Source organism: Phacochoerus africanus, chromosome 7 (assembly GCF_016906955.1).
Source record: "Phacochoerus africanus isolate WHEZ1 chromosome 7, ROS_Pafr_v1, whole genome shotgun sequence".
NCBI lineage: Eukaryota > Metazoa > Chordata > Mammalia > Artiodactyla > Suidae > Phacochoerus > Phacochoerus africanus.
In genome coordinates, this window is record NC_062550.1 from 18747510 (window position 1) to 18763870 (window position 16361).

General features: G+C 40.2%; 1 protein-coding gene across 1 annotated transcript in view; it reads left to right on the forward strand.

The window, feature by feature from the left end:
* Positions 1–1168: 1168 nt before the first annotated feature.
* Positions 1169–16361, forward strand: part of TMPRSS12 (transmembrane serine protease 12) — a 28134-nt gene continuing 12941 nt past the window's right edge. The window contains exons 1-3 of the mRNA XM_047785711.1: positions 1169–1425; positions 2490–2685; positions 15795–16063. Of these exons, the coding sequence (XP_047641667.1) occupies positions 1191–1425; positions 2490–2685; positions 15795–16063 (700 nt within the window). The 5' untranslated portion in view covers positions 1169–1190. The remainder of the gene's footprint in view (positions 1426–2489; positions 2686–15794; positions 16064–16361) is intronic.

A 16361-nucleotide genomic window follows, 5' to 3' on the forward strand; every position in this document is an offset into this window, starting at 1 on the left:
CATGATATGACACTTCCATGAAATTTTGGTCTGTGGCCAAAGGGCAGTGTGAGGGTAATACCTACTTGTTCAGGGGTCTATTAAGCAGAGCCATTTATCTGCATTCTCTTCCCACCGTGTTTATAACGTCAAGGGTTTTGATGGCACAAGGAATAACACGGCTCTCAGGCTAGGGACTGAAGTGACTGTGTGTGTGCCTGTGTGTAGGGTGGGGGTGGGGTGCAATTACCGCCAGTCAGGCTTTGTCCTAAAACTTGCAGGTCTTTAAATGTGATCTTATCAGGCGACCCTGAGGTGAACGGATGAAGGCAAACTACCACAAAACAATTCATAATGAGATCAACGTGGGTTACAGAATTTAGGCTCCCTCGATGGCCAGATTGTCTCAAATTCCAACTTTTTTTGTCTTCTGTCTTTTTAGGGCTGTACCTGCCGCATATAGAGGTTCCCAGGCTAGGTGTGGAATAGGAGCTGCAGCTGCTGGCCTATACCACAGCAACACCAGATCCGACCCGCGTCTGTGACCTACACCACAGCTCACGGCCATGCCGGATCCTTAACCCACCGAGCAAGGCCGGAGATCAAACCTACATCCTCATGGATACCACTTGGGTTTGTTAACCACTGAGCCATGAAGGGAACTCCTCAAACCTCCACTTGTGCGTTTCCTTGGCCTTCACCTTCTGTCTCCCCTCCCCAGCTTACCCACTGCAGATGCTCTTCTGGAAGCCTTCCTGGCCCTGGAAGTCAGAACCAGGAGCGCGCTCCAGCGGTTCCAGTGCGTTGACCACACTACCGTCCTCCTGCACTATCTCGGCGTGCAGCTCCGGCTTGGGAAGGTCTCGCCAGAGACTTGAGTTGAACTCAACTCCCTTGAGTTCAACAGATCCTGCCTGAGGGCAAGAAGCTTCACATATCCCATAACCAGGAGACCAATGAGGGGTGGATGAAGGACTGAGAGACTCATCGGGGCAACTTTGCCAGCGTGGCAGGGGTCCCCGCCTGCGCCTCCCCTACTTGGCGCGCGTGTTCCCCGCCCCCCCACGCATGCGCATGTCCCCCACACTGGCGTCCGCCGTCCCACCTCGCACATCTCGGAGCCCCGGCCGCCCCAGGCTGAGGGCCCACGCGGCCACCGGGAAGCGGGGCCGGAAATGCCTGCCGCCATCTTGCCCGCCGGATGTTCCAAAATGGGGCTGGGGCTGCCCGGCGCCCTGCTGCTGTTCCTGGGGAGCTCTCTCATCTACTCAAATCACGATGCGCTCTCAGAAAGGAGTAGGCGTGGCTTCTCGTGGGAACAGACCCGTCATCCCCGGTGGCCTGAGGCTGTGAGTAGGAGGCCCAGGCCGCAGAAGGTGCAGCAGGGCCAGGAAGAGGGAGAGTTGGACACAGAGGGCAGTATCTGTTCCTTCTTCTCTCTGGACCGTCTCCCTTGCCTTTCTCCCACTTTGGTGGTGGTTGAATTGGGGGCCCTCCTCTTCTGCTTTTCCAACTGCCTTTAAAAATGTACGGACCCGGAGTTCCCGTCGTGGCGCAGTGGTTAACGAATCCGACTAGGAACCATGAGGTTATAGGTTCGGTCCCTGCCCTTGCTCAGTGGGTTAACGATCCGGCGTTGCCGTGAGCTGTGGTGTAGGTTGCAGACGTGGCTCGGATCCCGCGTTGCTGTGGCTCTGGCGTAGGCCGGTGGCTACAGCTCCGATTCAACCCCTAGCCTGGGAACCTCCATATGCCGCGGGAGCGGCCCAAGAAATAGCAACAACAACAACAACAACAAAAGACAAAAAAAAAAAAAATGTACGGACCCAAGTAGTCCAATTACAATGATGACTAGTAGTAGTGCTAATTGTTTAGAAGGAAAAAAAAAAAAAAAAAGCCATACACTGGTGCATCTCTATATGCTCCTCAGAACATTCTGGGGTCTGTCATTCCCATTTTACAGATTAATAATTCATTGGCACTCAGAGCTAAAAGGGCTAATAGGTGACTTTTTTATATTACAGTTGAGAAAATTAACCCAAGTTTAACGGCAAGTATGAGAACTTAACGCTCTTGATCCACCAGTCCCAGGCTCTTTTAATCGCCATTTCACACGGAAAAATATGATACCTGCCCAAAGAAACTTGCCTCATTGTTACATTTCTCAGGAGTAGAGTTTTAAAATTAATGAATTGTGTTGGATGTAATGTCTATTTGTAAGTAATCAATTAAGGCATGTTTGTCTTAACTCTTTAAGATTTTTTTTTTTTCCCCCAAAATACGGGCACGGCTTAGGTATCCTGCTTGCTTTATCAGTTTTTTAGATAGGAATTTCAAAGATTAATGAAAGATTAGGATTAATGTAATCTAAGATTAAGAAGTAACACATAGAATTATTAGGATTGCATGCATTAATAATTATATGTATCATTAATCTTAATGATTAATTGTTAAGATTAGGAAGTAATACATATAATATTGTCTAAATAATATATCATTTTAATTTTTAGATTGTGGATCAGCACCACTTGCAGATACATTCAAGGGGTCTCGGGTTGTAGGGGGCACAGAAGCCCGAATTGGTGCATGGCCATGGATAGTTAGCTTGCAGATTCAGTCTGGCAGATTTCTTATTCATGTCTGTGCCGGAAGCTTAGTGAAACATAGATGGGTCCTCACAGCTGCCCACTGCACTAAGGACAATAGGTATGTATTCAGAACATAATTTCTATTTTATTCTCTTATTTTGAAGTGGTAGAGGACCACCTGACTTTAGCCATGTTCAGTTAAGCCATGTAATTGCAAGTGGCCATGATACTGAATAGTGCACTGAACATTTATTGAAATAAATCCTTTAAGTCAGAGGTCAAAAAACATTATTGGTAAAGACAGTAAAATACTTTAGGCTTTGCAGAAACGTATGGTCTCTGTAACAACTAACTCAGTTCTACCACAGTAGAACCACAGCGGCCACAGATAATATATAACTGAATGAGTGTGCTGTCATCCAATAAAAGTTTATTTATGAACAGTGGAATCTGAACAAAATCCTATTTTGTTATTTTTGGTTTTCTCAAACAATTTAAAAGTGTGAAAAAAACATACTTTTTTCATGGGATGTATAAAAACAAGAGACAGGCCAGATGTGGACTGTCGGTTTGCAGTTTGTCAGCTCTTGCTTTAAATAATGAAGATTTTCTTTTAACTTTAAAAATTATTATATTGTAATCATGTGTTTGTCTTTCTCATTATTAGATCATGAGATCTTTGAAGACAAGGACTACATGTTTTATTTGAATTTCTGGTACTAATATAGGAGTCATCCTACTTTATAAGAAACATAATAAATATTTATCGAGTCTATCGATAATATGAGTCTTGGAGAAATAGGATTTACCACAGTTAGAAAAGAACTTTATGAACCTCCTAAGATTTAAAATGAAGCTCTAAGATAAATACTTTGGAAAACCATGGTAACTGTCATACAGTCCCCGTTTAGTCTCTAATTTTTAAGAGTTGTCTTGGAGAAGAAGGAAAGTCTTTAAGATGAGCTAACAACAACTTCAAAATTCAGCTGAGGGTAACTGGCCTGATGACATAAAGTTTCAATCTTTTACTCTGTATACCACATTTTAAAAATATGCATTTCATTTCCATAACTTGGCCTCTTGAGGAATAGAGATCAGAAAAATGGGAAGCTCTTAATGTATAAACCCAAGGGTACAGAAAAAGATGTAGAAAAAAGTTTCACAGTTAGAAATCAATTTTGTTCTTTCAGGTATGGCTGTCTGACAACTCTTTCCTAACATGCTCTCCTTAAAACTGCTTGCAACAGCTTTCAAACCTTAAAGCAAGGGAGGAAAAGCCTGCTTGGTATGGTTTGAAGGTTGTTGGAAAAGCTCTTCTCACCTACTAAGTCCTGACATTGTGCCTTTACTGATCTGTTCCTTTGACATGGTGGGAAGAACAGTGCATTTGGAGTGGGGAGACCTGTATCCACCTCCTCCTCCTCTGACACTTTGTGATGCAGTGGCTTTAATTAAGGTTCCAGAACCTACTTGATGATATCGCCTTGGTCAAATAATACAGTTTTTTGTTTTTGCTTTTTGTCTTTTGGGGGCTGTACCCACGGCATATGGAAGTGTCTAATTGGAGCTGTTGCCGCCTGCCTACACCACAGCCACAGCAACACCAGATCCGAGCCACGTCTGCAACCTACACCAGAGGCTCACGGCAACACCAGATCCTTAACCCACTGAGCGAGGCCAGGGACCGAACCCGCAACCTCATGGTTCCTAGTCGGATTCGTTTCCACTGCGCCATGACGGGAACTTTAAAATAATGCCATTAAAAAAAATAATGTCATAGAATCTTAAGGGTTCAACGAGGTATTTTAAACCTCTGTCCTGTATATGAATCCATCTTAAAATACTGAAGTAAAGGGATCTGTAGTCTGAAACAATTATTATTTCAGTGTAATGAGTCAGGTATTTTTTCACACATAATTTTCACCGCTCTTCACAGCCACTCTTTGCTGTAGGGAGATCCTGGCTGGAAAGCAGCAAAATCAGAGGTCATGTCCAGGTGTGTCAGAATGAAAGTCCCCACACATGACCGTAATTATAGCATTTATCTCTCTGCTTGAAACACCTCTTGTGATGAACTGCTGCCTTGGGAAGTATCGCATTTCAGTTTTGAACAACTTTAATTCTTAGAAGGCTTTGCCTTGTGTTGAACAAAGTGTCCAGGTTTTCATTCTGCCTTCTGACGCCATATATATTAAACCTCATTCATCTTCCAAGCATTTGAAGCTAACGTTCATATGGCACTTAACAGTTCTCAACATTAAATCTTAATGATATTTTTACTCCTTTACTCAACAAACACTTGCTAAATATGGGTTATATACTAGGGACCAGGCGAGGTGCTGAGAAGTAGACATTACAGGGGCAATACGTCTCTATTTTTCAGGAGTTTCTGAAGCCTCTGCCACTTTCTATTCGTCCTCACTTCCTAACCCTTGCAGCATCAGTTACCTCTTATTCCTTCTTATAACAACCATTTATCAAAGAGCTGCTCTGAGATTAGATCCTGTCTAAGGATGCTGCACATAATTCTGTATTTTTTAAAAAGCCCTCCCAGTGGCCCTCCGAGATAACTATTATCTCTGTTTTGCACTTGAGGAATCCAGAGATCAGAGAGCTTTGGTAACTTGTCAAGATCACATTGCTGTAAAATGGCAACCTGTTGATTTAAACCTAGTCTCAAATCTATGCTGTTTCATTATACCTCACTGTCTCTTTAGTATTTTTCAATATTTTCCTCTTACTTCTTCCCTACACCCTTCAAACATGGTTAAGTCACCTGATTGTTATTTAACGAACCCTCCGTGTTTCTGTTCTTCCCTTCACTGTGAGACTTCTTCCTAGAAAGACTCCCTTTTGCTTCATCTGCATTGACTCATAAAATCTCATTCGTAGTCTGATCTCTGAGGCCGTACCCACTATTAAAGACCCACCTCCATGCCGAATCCAGTGTCCTCTACCCAGTCTCCATCCTTTTTCATCTCTGGAACATTCTGCACAGTGGATCAGTGCTCTCCTTAAAACTACACATATTTTTTCCATTTTAGGGCCACAGTTGCAGCATGGGGAAATTCCCAGGCTAGGGGTCAAATCAGAGCTGCAGCTGCCGGCCTACACCACAGCCACAGCCATGCCAAATCTGAGCCACATGTGTGACCTACAGCACAGCTCACGGCAGAAAGTGTGGTCCTCCAACTTCATTCCTATTTTTCAAGATTATTTTGGCTATTTGCAGCCTTTTGATATTCCACATGAATTTTAGGATGGGTTTTTACTTCTGCAGAAACATCATTGGAGGGAGTTCCATTGTGGGCTCAGCTGTAATGAAACCTGACTAGAATCCATGAGGATGCAAGTTCGATCCCTGGCCCTGCTCGGTGGGTTAAGGATCTGGAGTTGCTGTGAGCTGTGGTGTAGGTCGCAGATGTGGCGCAGATGTGGCTCAGATCTGGCATTTGCTGTGGCTGTGGTGTAGGCTGGCAGCTGCAGCTCCAATTTGACCCCTTGCCTGAGAACTTCCATATGCTGCAGGTGTGGTCTTAAAAAAATTTGGAATTTTTACAGATATTACATTGAATCTATAGATCATTTTGGGTAGTACTATCATGTTAACAATTTATTAAGTCTTCCAATCCATGAACAAGGTGTATCTTTTCATTTATTTATGTCTTTTTAAATTTCTTTCAGTAGTGTTTTGTATTTTCAGTGTATATAACCTGTTATTTAATCTTATGGTATGAATATAAATTGAAGTAATATAAATTGATTCAGGCATTCTATGTCTTTTGATTGAAGAATTTAATCTGTTTACATTTGAAGTAATTATTGAAGGGTAGGGACTTACTGTTTTCTGGTTGTCTTGTAGATTCCTTGCTCCCTACCCTGCTGTCTTTTTTGTGTTTCGATGTCTTTTGTATTAGTGTGCTCTGACTTCTTTATCATGTTCTCTCATATAATTGTACGTTTTTTTCCTTGAGGTTATCAAGAAGCTTACATAAATGATCTTAAAATTATAACACCCTATTTTAAGCTTTTACAACTTAATTTCAATAGAATTCTTAAACTTTACACTTGTACTTCTCTACCTCACATTTTTTTATTTAATGATTTTTATTTTTTTTTCCATTATAGCTGGTTTACAGTGTTCTGTCAATTTTCTATTGTACAGCAAGGTAACCCAGTCACACATACAAATATACTTTTTTTTTTTTTTGGCCTTTTTGCCATTTCTTGGACTGCTCCAGCAGCATATGGAGTTTCTCAGGCTAGGGGTGGAATCGGAGCTATAGCCACTGGCCTACACCAGAGCCACAGCAACGCAGGATCCAAGCCACGTCTGCAAACTACACCACAGCTCACGGCAACTCTGGATCCTTAACCCACTGAGCAAGGCCAGGGATCGAACCCGCAACCTCATGGTTCCTAGTTGGATTTGTTAACCACGACAGGAACTCCCATATATGCATTCTTTTTCTCACATTATCATTGTTCCATCATAAGTGACTAGATATAGTTCCCACTGCTATACAGCAGGATCTCATTGCTTAACCATTCCAAAGGCAATAGTTTGCAACTATTAATCCAAAATTCCCAGTCCATCCCACTCCCTCCCCCTCGCCCTCGGCAACCACAAGTCTGTTCTCCATGTCCATGATTTCCTTTTCTGTGGAAAGGTTTGTTTGTGCTGTATATTAGATTTCAGATATAAGTAACATCACATGGTATCTACCTCACATTTTAGATTATTGCTGTTACAGTTTACATATTTCTAATATTTTGTGATGGACTGTTTATAGTTATGGTTATTTTTACTGTATTAATTTCTTTAACTTCTTTTTTTTTTTTTTGGCTGCACCTACAGCATGTGGATATTATTGGGCCAGAGATTGAACCTGTGGCACAACAGCAACTCAAGATCCTTAACCTACAGTGCCACAAGGGAATTCTCAATTTCTTTAAATTTTTAAACTGAAGTTGTAAGTGAATTACACACCACTGTTACCAAATTACAGAATCTAACTTTGACTACACACACACACACACCACTACCAGTGAGTTTTGTACTACCTTTTTATGTTTTTATTATGTTAAGGAGTGTCCTTTCACTCAAAGAACTTCCTTTAGCATTTCTTGCAAGGATAATCTAATGGTAACGAAATCTCTCAGCTTTTGTATGTTCAGGAAAGCCTTTATCCAACAACATGCTGCCTACAAGGGGCTCACTTTAGCTTTAAAGGCACACATAGACCGAGAGTGAAGTGAAGGGTTGGAAAAAACACTTCAAGGAAACCATTACCCCCCACCACCAAAATCAGGGGTAGTTATACTTGTGTTAAGACAAAACAGACTTTATACATAAAATTGTAAAAAGAGGTCATTATACAATAATAAAGGGGTCAATCCATCAAGAAGATATGATAATTGTAAATATTTATGCATCCATCACTGGAGCACCTAAATACATAAAGCAAAAACTAACAGAAGGAGAAATAAACAGCAATACAATAATAATTAGGGACTTTAATATCCCACTCTTAACAATGGATAGATCATCCAGATAGAGAATCAATAAGGAAACAGTAGATTTAAACAATGCTATAGATCATGGTGAACTTCAGAGACACATCTAGAATGTTCTAACAAACAACAGCAGATTATACATTCTTCTCAAGGGCACATGGAATATTTTCTAGGATAGACCATATATTAGGCCACAAAACAAATCTTAGCAAATTCAAGAAGATTGAAATCAGCTGAGATCTTCTCAGACCACAATGGCATGAAAGTAGAAATCAATAAAAAGAGGAAAATGGAGTTCCCATTGTGGCTCAGTGGGTTACAAACCCAACTAGTATCCATGAGGATGTGGATTTGATCCCTGGCCTTGCTTAGTGGGCTAAGGATCCAGTGTTGCTCTGAGCTGTGGTGTAGGTTGCACACGTGGCTTGGATCTCTCATTGGTGTGGCTGTGGCATAGGCTGGCAACTGCAGCTCTATTTGACCCCTAGCCAGGGAACTTCCAAAAGCTGCAGGTATAGCCTTAAAAAAATAAAAATAAAAGGGAAATTTTAAAGTATCTTGGAGTTCCCCTCGTGGCGCAGTGGTTGACAAATCTGACTAGGAACCATGAAGTTGCAGGTTTGATCCCTGGCCTTGCTCAGTGGGTTAAGGATCTGGCGTTGCTGTGAGCTGTGGTGTAGGTTGCAGACGCAGCTCAGATCCCACGTTGCTGTGGCTCTGGCGTAGGCCGGTGGCTACAGCTCCGATTAAACCCCTAGCCCGGGAACCTCCACATGCCGTGGGAGGGCCCTAGAAAAGACAAAAAAAAAAAGTATCTTGAGACCAACAAAAACTGGAAACACAATATAATAGGACTTATGAGACACAGCAGAAGCAGTTCTAAGAGGGAAGTTCCTAGGAATAAAAGTTCTTGCTAAGAAGAATATGGATGAACAATAAAGTCCTACTGTATAGCACAGGAATTATATTCAACATCTTGTGATAACCATAATGAAAAAGAATGTATGTATATGTATAACTGAATCACTTTGCTTTCCAGCAGAAGTTAACAGAGCATTGCAAGTCAACTATACTTCAATAAAATAAAAGAAGCAAGGAATTCTGTGATGGCACAGTCGGTTAAGAACCTGATGATGTCACTGCTGTGGCATGGGTTAAATACCTGGCCCAGGAACTTCTGCATACCACAGGCGTGGTTCCCTCCCCCCAAAATAAAAGCAAGATCCAAAATAAACAACCTAACTGTACATCTTAAGGAACTAGAAAAAGAACAAAGAGCCTACAATTAAGAAGGAAGGAAATAAAGATTAGAGCAGCAATAAATGAAATAGAGAACAGAAGAACAATACTAAAGATTAACCAAACTAAGAGTTGGTTCTTTGGAAAGACAAATAAAACTGACAACCCCTTAGCTAGATTTATGAAGGAAAAAAAGAGGACCCCAAAAAGTTATAAATGAAAATGGAGACATTACAACGTATACCACAGAAATACAAAGAATTATTTAAGAGGCTACTATGGAACAACTAGACACCAACAAACTAGACAACCTAGAAGTAAGGGGGAAATTCTTAGAAACATAAAACCTAATAAAAATGAGGAAGAGGAGTTCCCATCGTGGTGCAGTGGTTAACGAATCCGACTAGGAACCATGAGGTTGCGGGTTCGATCCCTGGCCTTGCTCAGTGGGTTAATGATCCGGCGTTGCCGTGAGCTGTGGTGTAGGTTGCAGACGCGGCTCGGATCCTGCGTTGCTGTGGCTCTGGCGTAGGCCGGTGGCTACAGCTCCGATTCAACCCCTAGCCTGGGAACCTCCATATGCCGCGGGAGTGGCCCAAGAAATAGCAACAACAACAAAAGACAAAAAATGAGGAAGAAATAGAAGATCTGCATATATCAATTATTAGTAAGGGGACTGAGTCAGTAATAAAAAAGTTCTCAAAGAAGAAAAGCCCAGGACCATGGCTTCTTGGTGAATTTTACCAACATTTAAAGAATTAACACCAATCCTTTTTGAACTTTTATAGAAAATTGAAGAGGAAGGAACCTCCCAAATGCATTTTACGAGGTCTAGCATTACTGTGATACCAGAGGGGGGTAAGGATACTAATAGAAAACTACAGACCAATATCCTTGATGAATATTTATGAAAAAATTCTCAATGAAACACTAGCAAACAAAACTCAGCAGCCCATTAAAAGGATTATTCATGGAGCTCTCTTGCAGCACACTGGGCTAAAGATCCAGTGTTGTCACTGCAGTAGCTTGGGTTGCTGCAGTGGCACAGGTTTGATCCCTGGCCTGGGAACTTCTGCATACCATGAACACAGCCAAAAATAAATAAAGAAGTAAAAATGGATCATTTACCATGGTCAAGAGGCATTTATCTCTGGGATGAAAGGATAGTTCAGTATATGCAAATCAGTGTGATATAGAGGTAGAATGAAAAGAATCACAGGATCATCTCAAGAGCCACAGAAAAAGTGGCTGACAAAATTCACCATCCATTAATGATAAAACACTTAACAAATTAGGCAAAGAGGGAACATATCTGAACATAATAAAACCATATATGACAACCTCAAAGTTAATATCATACTCAATGGTGAAAGGCTGAAAGTTTTTCCTCTAAGATCAGGAATATGACAAAGGTGCCCACTCTCACCACTCCTATTCAACATAGTATTGGAAGTCCTAGCTAGAGTGATAAGGCAAATAAAAGGAATGTGAACTAGAAAAGAAGAAGTAAAATTGTTTCTACTTTGCAGGTGACATGATTGTATATATAGAAAATCCCAAAGACTTAACCAAAAAACTGTTGGAACTAATCAATGAATTCAGTTGCAGGATACAAAATTTAAAAATTCAGTAGTGGAGTTCCCATTGTGGCTCAGCAGGTTTAGAACCTGACATAGTGCTTGTGAGATGTGGGTTCAATCCCTGGCCTCACTCAGTGGGCTAAGGATCTGTCGTTACTACAAGCTGCATCATATTATGCAGATGGGGCTCAGATCCAGCATTGTTGTGGTGTAGGCCTCAGCTACAGCTCTGATTAGACCCCTAGTCTGCAAACTTCCGTATGCCGTAGGTATGGCCATAAAAAGAGAAGAAAAAATCAGTAGCATTTCTACACATTAAAAATGATTTCTCTGAAAAAGAAATAAAATCATTGATTACCCTTACAACAGCATCAAAAATAATAAAATACTTCATAATAAATTTAACCAAGGAGACAAAAGATTTCTACTCTGAAAACTACGAGACATTGATGAAAGACATCAAAGAAGACACAAGCAAGTGGAAAGGTGTGTTCATAGACTGGAAGAATTAACATTGTTCAACTGTTAATACTATCAAAAGCCTACCATAGATTCAATACAATCCCTATCAAGATTCCAATGACAATTTTTAACAGAAATAGACAAGACACTCCTAAAATTTATATGAGTGGTTCCCTGGTAGGGCAGTGGGTTAGGGATCCAGTGATATCACTGCAGTGGCTTGAGTCGCTGCTGTGGTATGGGTTTGATCGCTGGCCTGGGAATATCCACATACCATGGGAGCAGCCAAAATAAAATTTAAAAATTATATGAAACCACAAAAGACCCTGCATAGCCAAATAAATCCTGAGAAAGAAGAAAGTAGAGGTGTCACACTTTTTGATTTCAAGTTATACTATAAAGCTATAGTATTAAAACAGCATGGTACTGACATAAAAACAAATAGACAATGGAACAGAATTGACAGCCCAGAAAAAAAAACCCCAAGCATATACAGTCAACTAATAATTGACAGTAAAACAAGCATACTCAATGGAGAAAAGGAAGTCTTTTCAATAAACAGTCCTGGGAAAACTGGATGTTCCACATGCAAGAGAATGAAACTTGACCTTTAGTTAACATCATTAACAAAATTAAGTCAAAATAGACCAACAACTTAAATATAAGACCCAAAACCATGAAACTCCTAGAAGAAAACAAAGGGAGAAAAACCTCCTGACATGGGTCTTGGTAGTGCTTTTTTTGGAAATCACACCTAAAGCACAAGGAACAAAATAAAAAATAAGTGGGATTAAATCAAACTAAAAAACCCACAACAAATAATAAACCATGAAAAGAGTGAAAAAAACAACATAGGGGAAAAATATTTGCTGGAAGGGGTTAATACCCAAATATATAAAGAACTCATGCAACTCAAACAGCAAAAATAAAGAGTCCTTTTTTTTTTTTTTTTTTCCTTTAGGGCCACAACCTGTGCCATAATGGAAGTTCCCAGGTTAGGAACTGGAGCTGCAACTGCTGGCCCGATCCACAGCCACAGCAACAGGGGATCTGAGCTGCATGTGCAACCTATACTGCAGCTCATGGCAACACCAGATGCTTAACCCACTGAGCGGGGCCAGGGACCGAACCAGCATCCTCATGGATACTAGTCAGGCTCGTTACCAATGAGCAACAATAGGAACTCCAATAATCCAATTTTTTTTTCTTTTTCTTTTTTGGCTGCCCCATGGCTAATGGAACTCCCAGGCCAGGCATCAGATCTGAGCCACTGTCAAGACTTAAGCCACAGTTGCAGCAACACTGGATCCTTATCCCACTATGCCAGGCCGGGATCAAACCTGCATCCCAGTGCTCCCAAGATGCTGTCCATCCTATTGTACCACAGCAGGAACTCCAATAATCCAGTTTTTGAAATGAGTAAAGGATCTGAATAGGTATTTTTCCAAAGAAGATATGAATGGCCAAGAGTTACATAAAAAGATGCTCAATTTACTGATCATTAGGGAAATGCAAATTAAAACCACAATGAAATATCACTTCACAACTGTTAGAATGGCCATCATCAAAGAAAAATAGGAAAGGGAGTTCCCATTGTGGCTCAGCAGATTACTAACCTGACTAGTATCCGTGAGTATGCAGGTTTGATTCCTGGCCTTGCCCGGTGGGTTAAGGATCCGGTGTTGCTGTGAGCTATGGTATAAGTCGCAGATTTGACTCAGATCCAGTGTGGCTGTGGCTGTGGCATAAGCTGGCAGCTGCAGCTCCAATTTGACCCCTAGCCTGGGAACTTCCATGTGCCACAGGTACAGCCCTAAAAAGCAAAAAAAAAAAAAAAAAAGGAGAGAGATAACAAATGCTAGTATGGATGTGGATAAAAGGGAATACTTATTATTGCTGCTGGGAAAGTAAACTGGTACATGTACTATGGAAAATAGTATGGAGGTTCATCAAAAAATTAAAATAGTACTATCACATAAGCCAGCAATTCTACTTCTGGGTATATATCCAAAGGAAATGAAAACACAAACTTGAAAAGATATTTGCACCTTCACGTTCATAGGTTCATAGCAGGATTCTCTACAATAGCGAAGACATGGAAATAATGGAAATGTCCATTGTTGGATGAATAAATAAAGAAGTAAAGAAGTGTGCATGTTTATAAAATTCAGCCATAAAAATGAGGAAGTCCTACCATTTGCAACAATGTGGCTGGAACTTGAAAGCAATATGCTAAGTGAAATAAGTCAAACAGAGCAAGACAAATATATATATTGAACAATTTCAGTTATAAGTAGAATCTAATAAAAACAAAAAAATCCCCACCAAACTCAGAGAAAAGGAGATGAGATTTGTGGTTACCAGAGCTGTGGGGTGGAGGGGAGGGGGATATTGAAGGAAGGTGCCAAAAGGTACAAACCTGCATCGTAAGATAAATAAGGACGAGGGATGTAATGTCCACCATGATGACTAGTTAACATGCTGCATGAAATACAGGAACCAGAGTAGATTCTAAGTGTCTCAAACAAGGAGAAATTTTTTATTTCTTTCCTTTTCTATTATATCTATATGAGATAGTGGGATGTTAACTAAACCTATCGTGGTCATCATTTTACAATGCATGTTAAAACCAACATACAGTACACCTGAAAACTTGTACATCGATGTATGGTCAACTATTTACCAATAAAAACTAGAAAAAAATTTTTTTATTATTTTTTTTGGCGATGTTTGCAAGCCTGTATAAGTTCCCAGCAGAGATCAACCCTGCACCACAGTAGCGACACAAGCCATGGCAGTGGCAATGCAAGATCCTTAACCTGCTGTGCCACCAGGGAACTCCAAAGTGGAAAAAAATTAATTTAAAAAAGAGAGATTGCGTGTTTGGAAAAGAAAAATTTTTTAGAGGTTACCTGGTCACTTTTAAGATAGAGAAATCTCTTTGTTTCTTTGGAATCAATTTTAGGAAGTAGAATGAATTGAGTGTCAAACACAATGCAACTTTTATAGGCTATTGATACATGTTGCCAAAGTGCCCGTCTAGCTATACTTAAGCAATAAGCAAGAGTACCTTTGTTCCTTTGGCGTTTTAAGTACTGAGCATTGTCATCAAACACACACCACACACACACACACACACTCTCTCTCTCTCTCTCTCTCTCTCTCTGCGGAAGGGTGAAAGGAAGATCAGCATTTGTAAACAATAGGGTAGAAAGTAAACATTTCTCCTTCTGAATCCAGTTTCAGATGCAATAACTATTAACCACGTGGGGTTTTAATTGTTGATTTTTGAACACGGAAGATTTCTTGGTTTTGGTTTGCTTTTTGTTTGCTTTTTGCTTTTTAAAGACTGTCAAGATCCATTAGTTGCTTCTTTATATTTAGTGTCATGCTTTGTAAAGTCCTTTCTCACAGAGATACAGTCCAGTGGAATGTTTCTCACAGAGATGGAGTCCAGTGGAATGTTCCAAGTTGCTCAGATAGAATTACAAAAAGGTACAAAGTGTGTTTTCACAGGGATAGAATCCACTGGAATGTATAAAGTTCTTTCTCATGTCAATGTTACATATTCATCTATGTTTTCTTGATGTTGAATTTTAAATTTATCCTAATTTAATATCCAAATGTTTCATTCTTTCAAAAATTTACAAAAGTAGGGGGAATAGTTTAGTGAATTTCCGCATACGTATTATGCAGCTGCAGTTCATCCATTCACACCTGATCTTATTCATCTTTATCCTCACCAACGTCCCCTCCAATTTCTCTCTCTCTCTCTCTTTTTTTTTTTTTTTTTTTTGCTTTTTAGGGCTGCACTTGCAGCATATGCAAGTTCCCAGGCTAGGGACTGAATCAGAGCTGCAGCAGCCAGCCTACACTGCAGCTCGCTGCAACGCTGGATCCTTAACCCACCGAGCAAGGCCAGGGATCGAACCCGAATCCTCCTGGGTACTAGTCAGGTTTATTACCACTGAGCCATGACGGGAACTCCCGTCCTCCAGTTATTCTGAAGGGAATCTCAGACATATCACTTTATGTATCTCTGAAAGACAAGAAGTTTTTATTTAAAAGATTTGTGTATTTAAATATTTAATACATTTGGAGTTCATTTAGTGGTTGGTATTTTTTAGGGATTTTGTTTCACTTTTCAAACTAGTTAGCTAGTTGTCCCAATACCATTTATTTGTCCGCTGCTGAGAAGTGCTACTATATATTAAATTCTCTCGTGCTTGAAGCTGTTTGGGACTTTCTGTCTCATTGATCTTCTCCTTTCTTACATCATTAAATTTAGGTTTGACTTGATACAACTTTGTCACATGAAAGTAGGATTACCTTTTTCGTTCTTAATCTAATGTGAGAAAAAAAATAGTGGGAGATTAAGACTATTTATTTAAATAACCATGTTTATAATAAGAACATTACTTTCTTTCAGAGATCCTGTAAAGTGGAGAGCTGTGATTGGAACTAATAACATAGATGGGAAGCAGCCACAGACCAAGAATATCCAGGTTAAAGCGATCATTATCCATCCAGACTTCGACACGGAATCTTATGTAAATGATATTGCGCTTTTTCATTTAAAAAAAGCAGTGAGGTATAATGATTATATTCAGCCTATTTGTCTACCTTTTGGTGTTTTCAAAAAACTGAACCGAAACACCAAGTGTTTTATAAGTGGCTGGGGAAGAACAAAAGAAGAAGGTAATTATAATCTGAATTTTGTTGCTACAGATTTTCTTGATTATTGGCAGAGCCTGAACCCTTTTATACATGTCTTTATCTCTTTATATAATGAGTTTGAACAACAGATCTTTATAAACTGGTGAAAAGGAACATCTTTTTAAATTTTCTGCGCGTTTTCTTCCTTGTGGAAGAGAGAAGATTATCCTCCAAAGCAGACAGACTTCCTTTTGTTACACCTGCCAAGATACTTAATTAAACCTTTCCACATTCTCAGAGGAGTGTTGGTTCCCAGTGTTGCTGTAATTTCTGAGACACA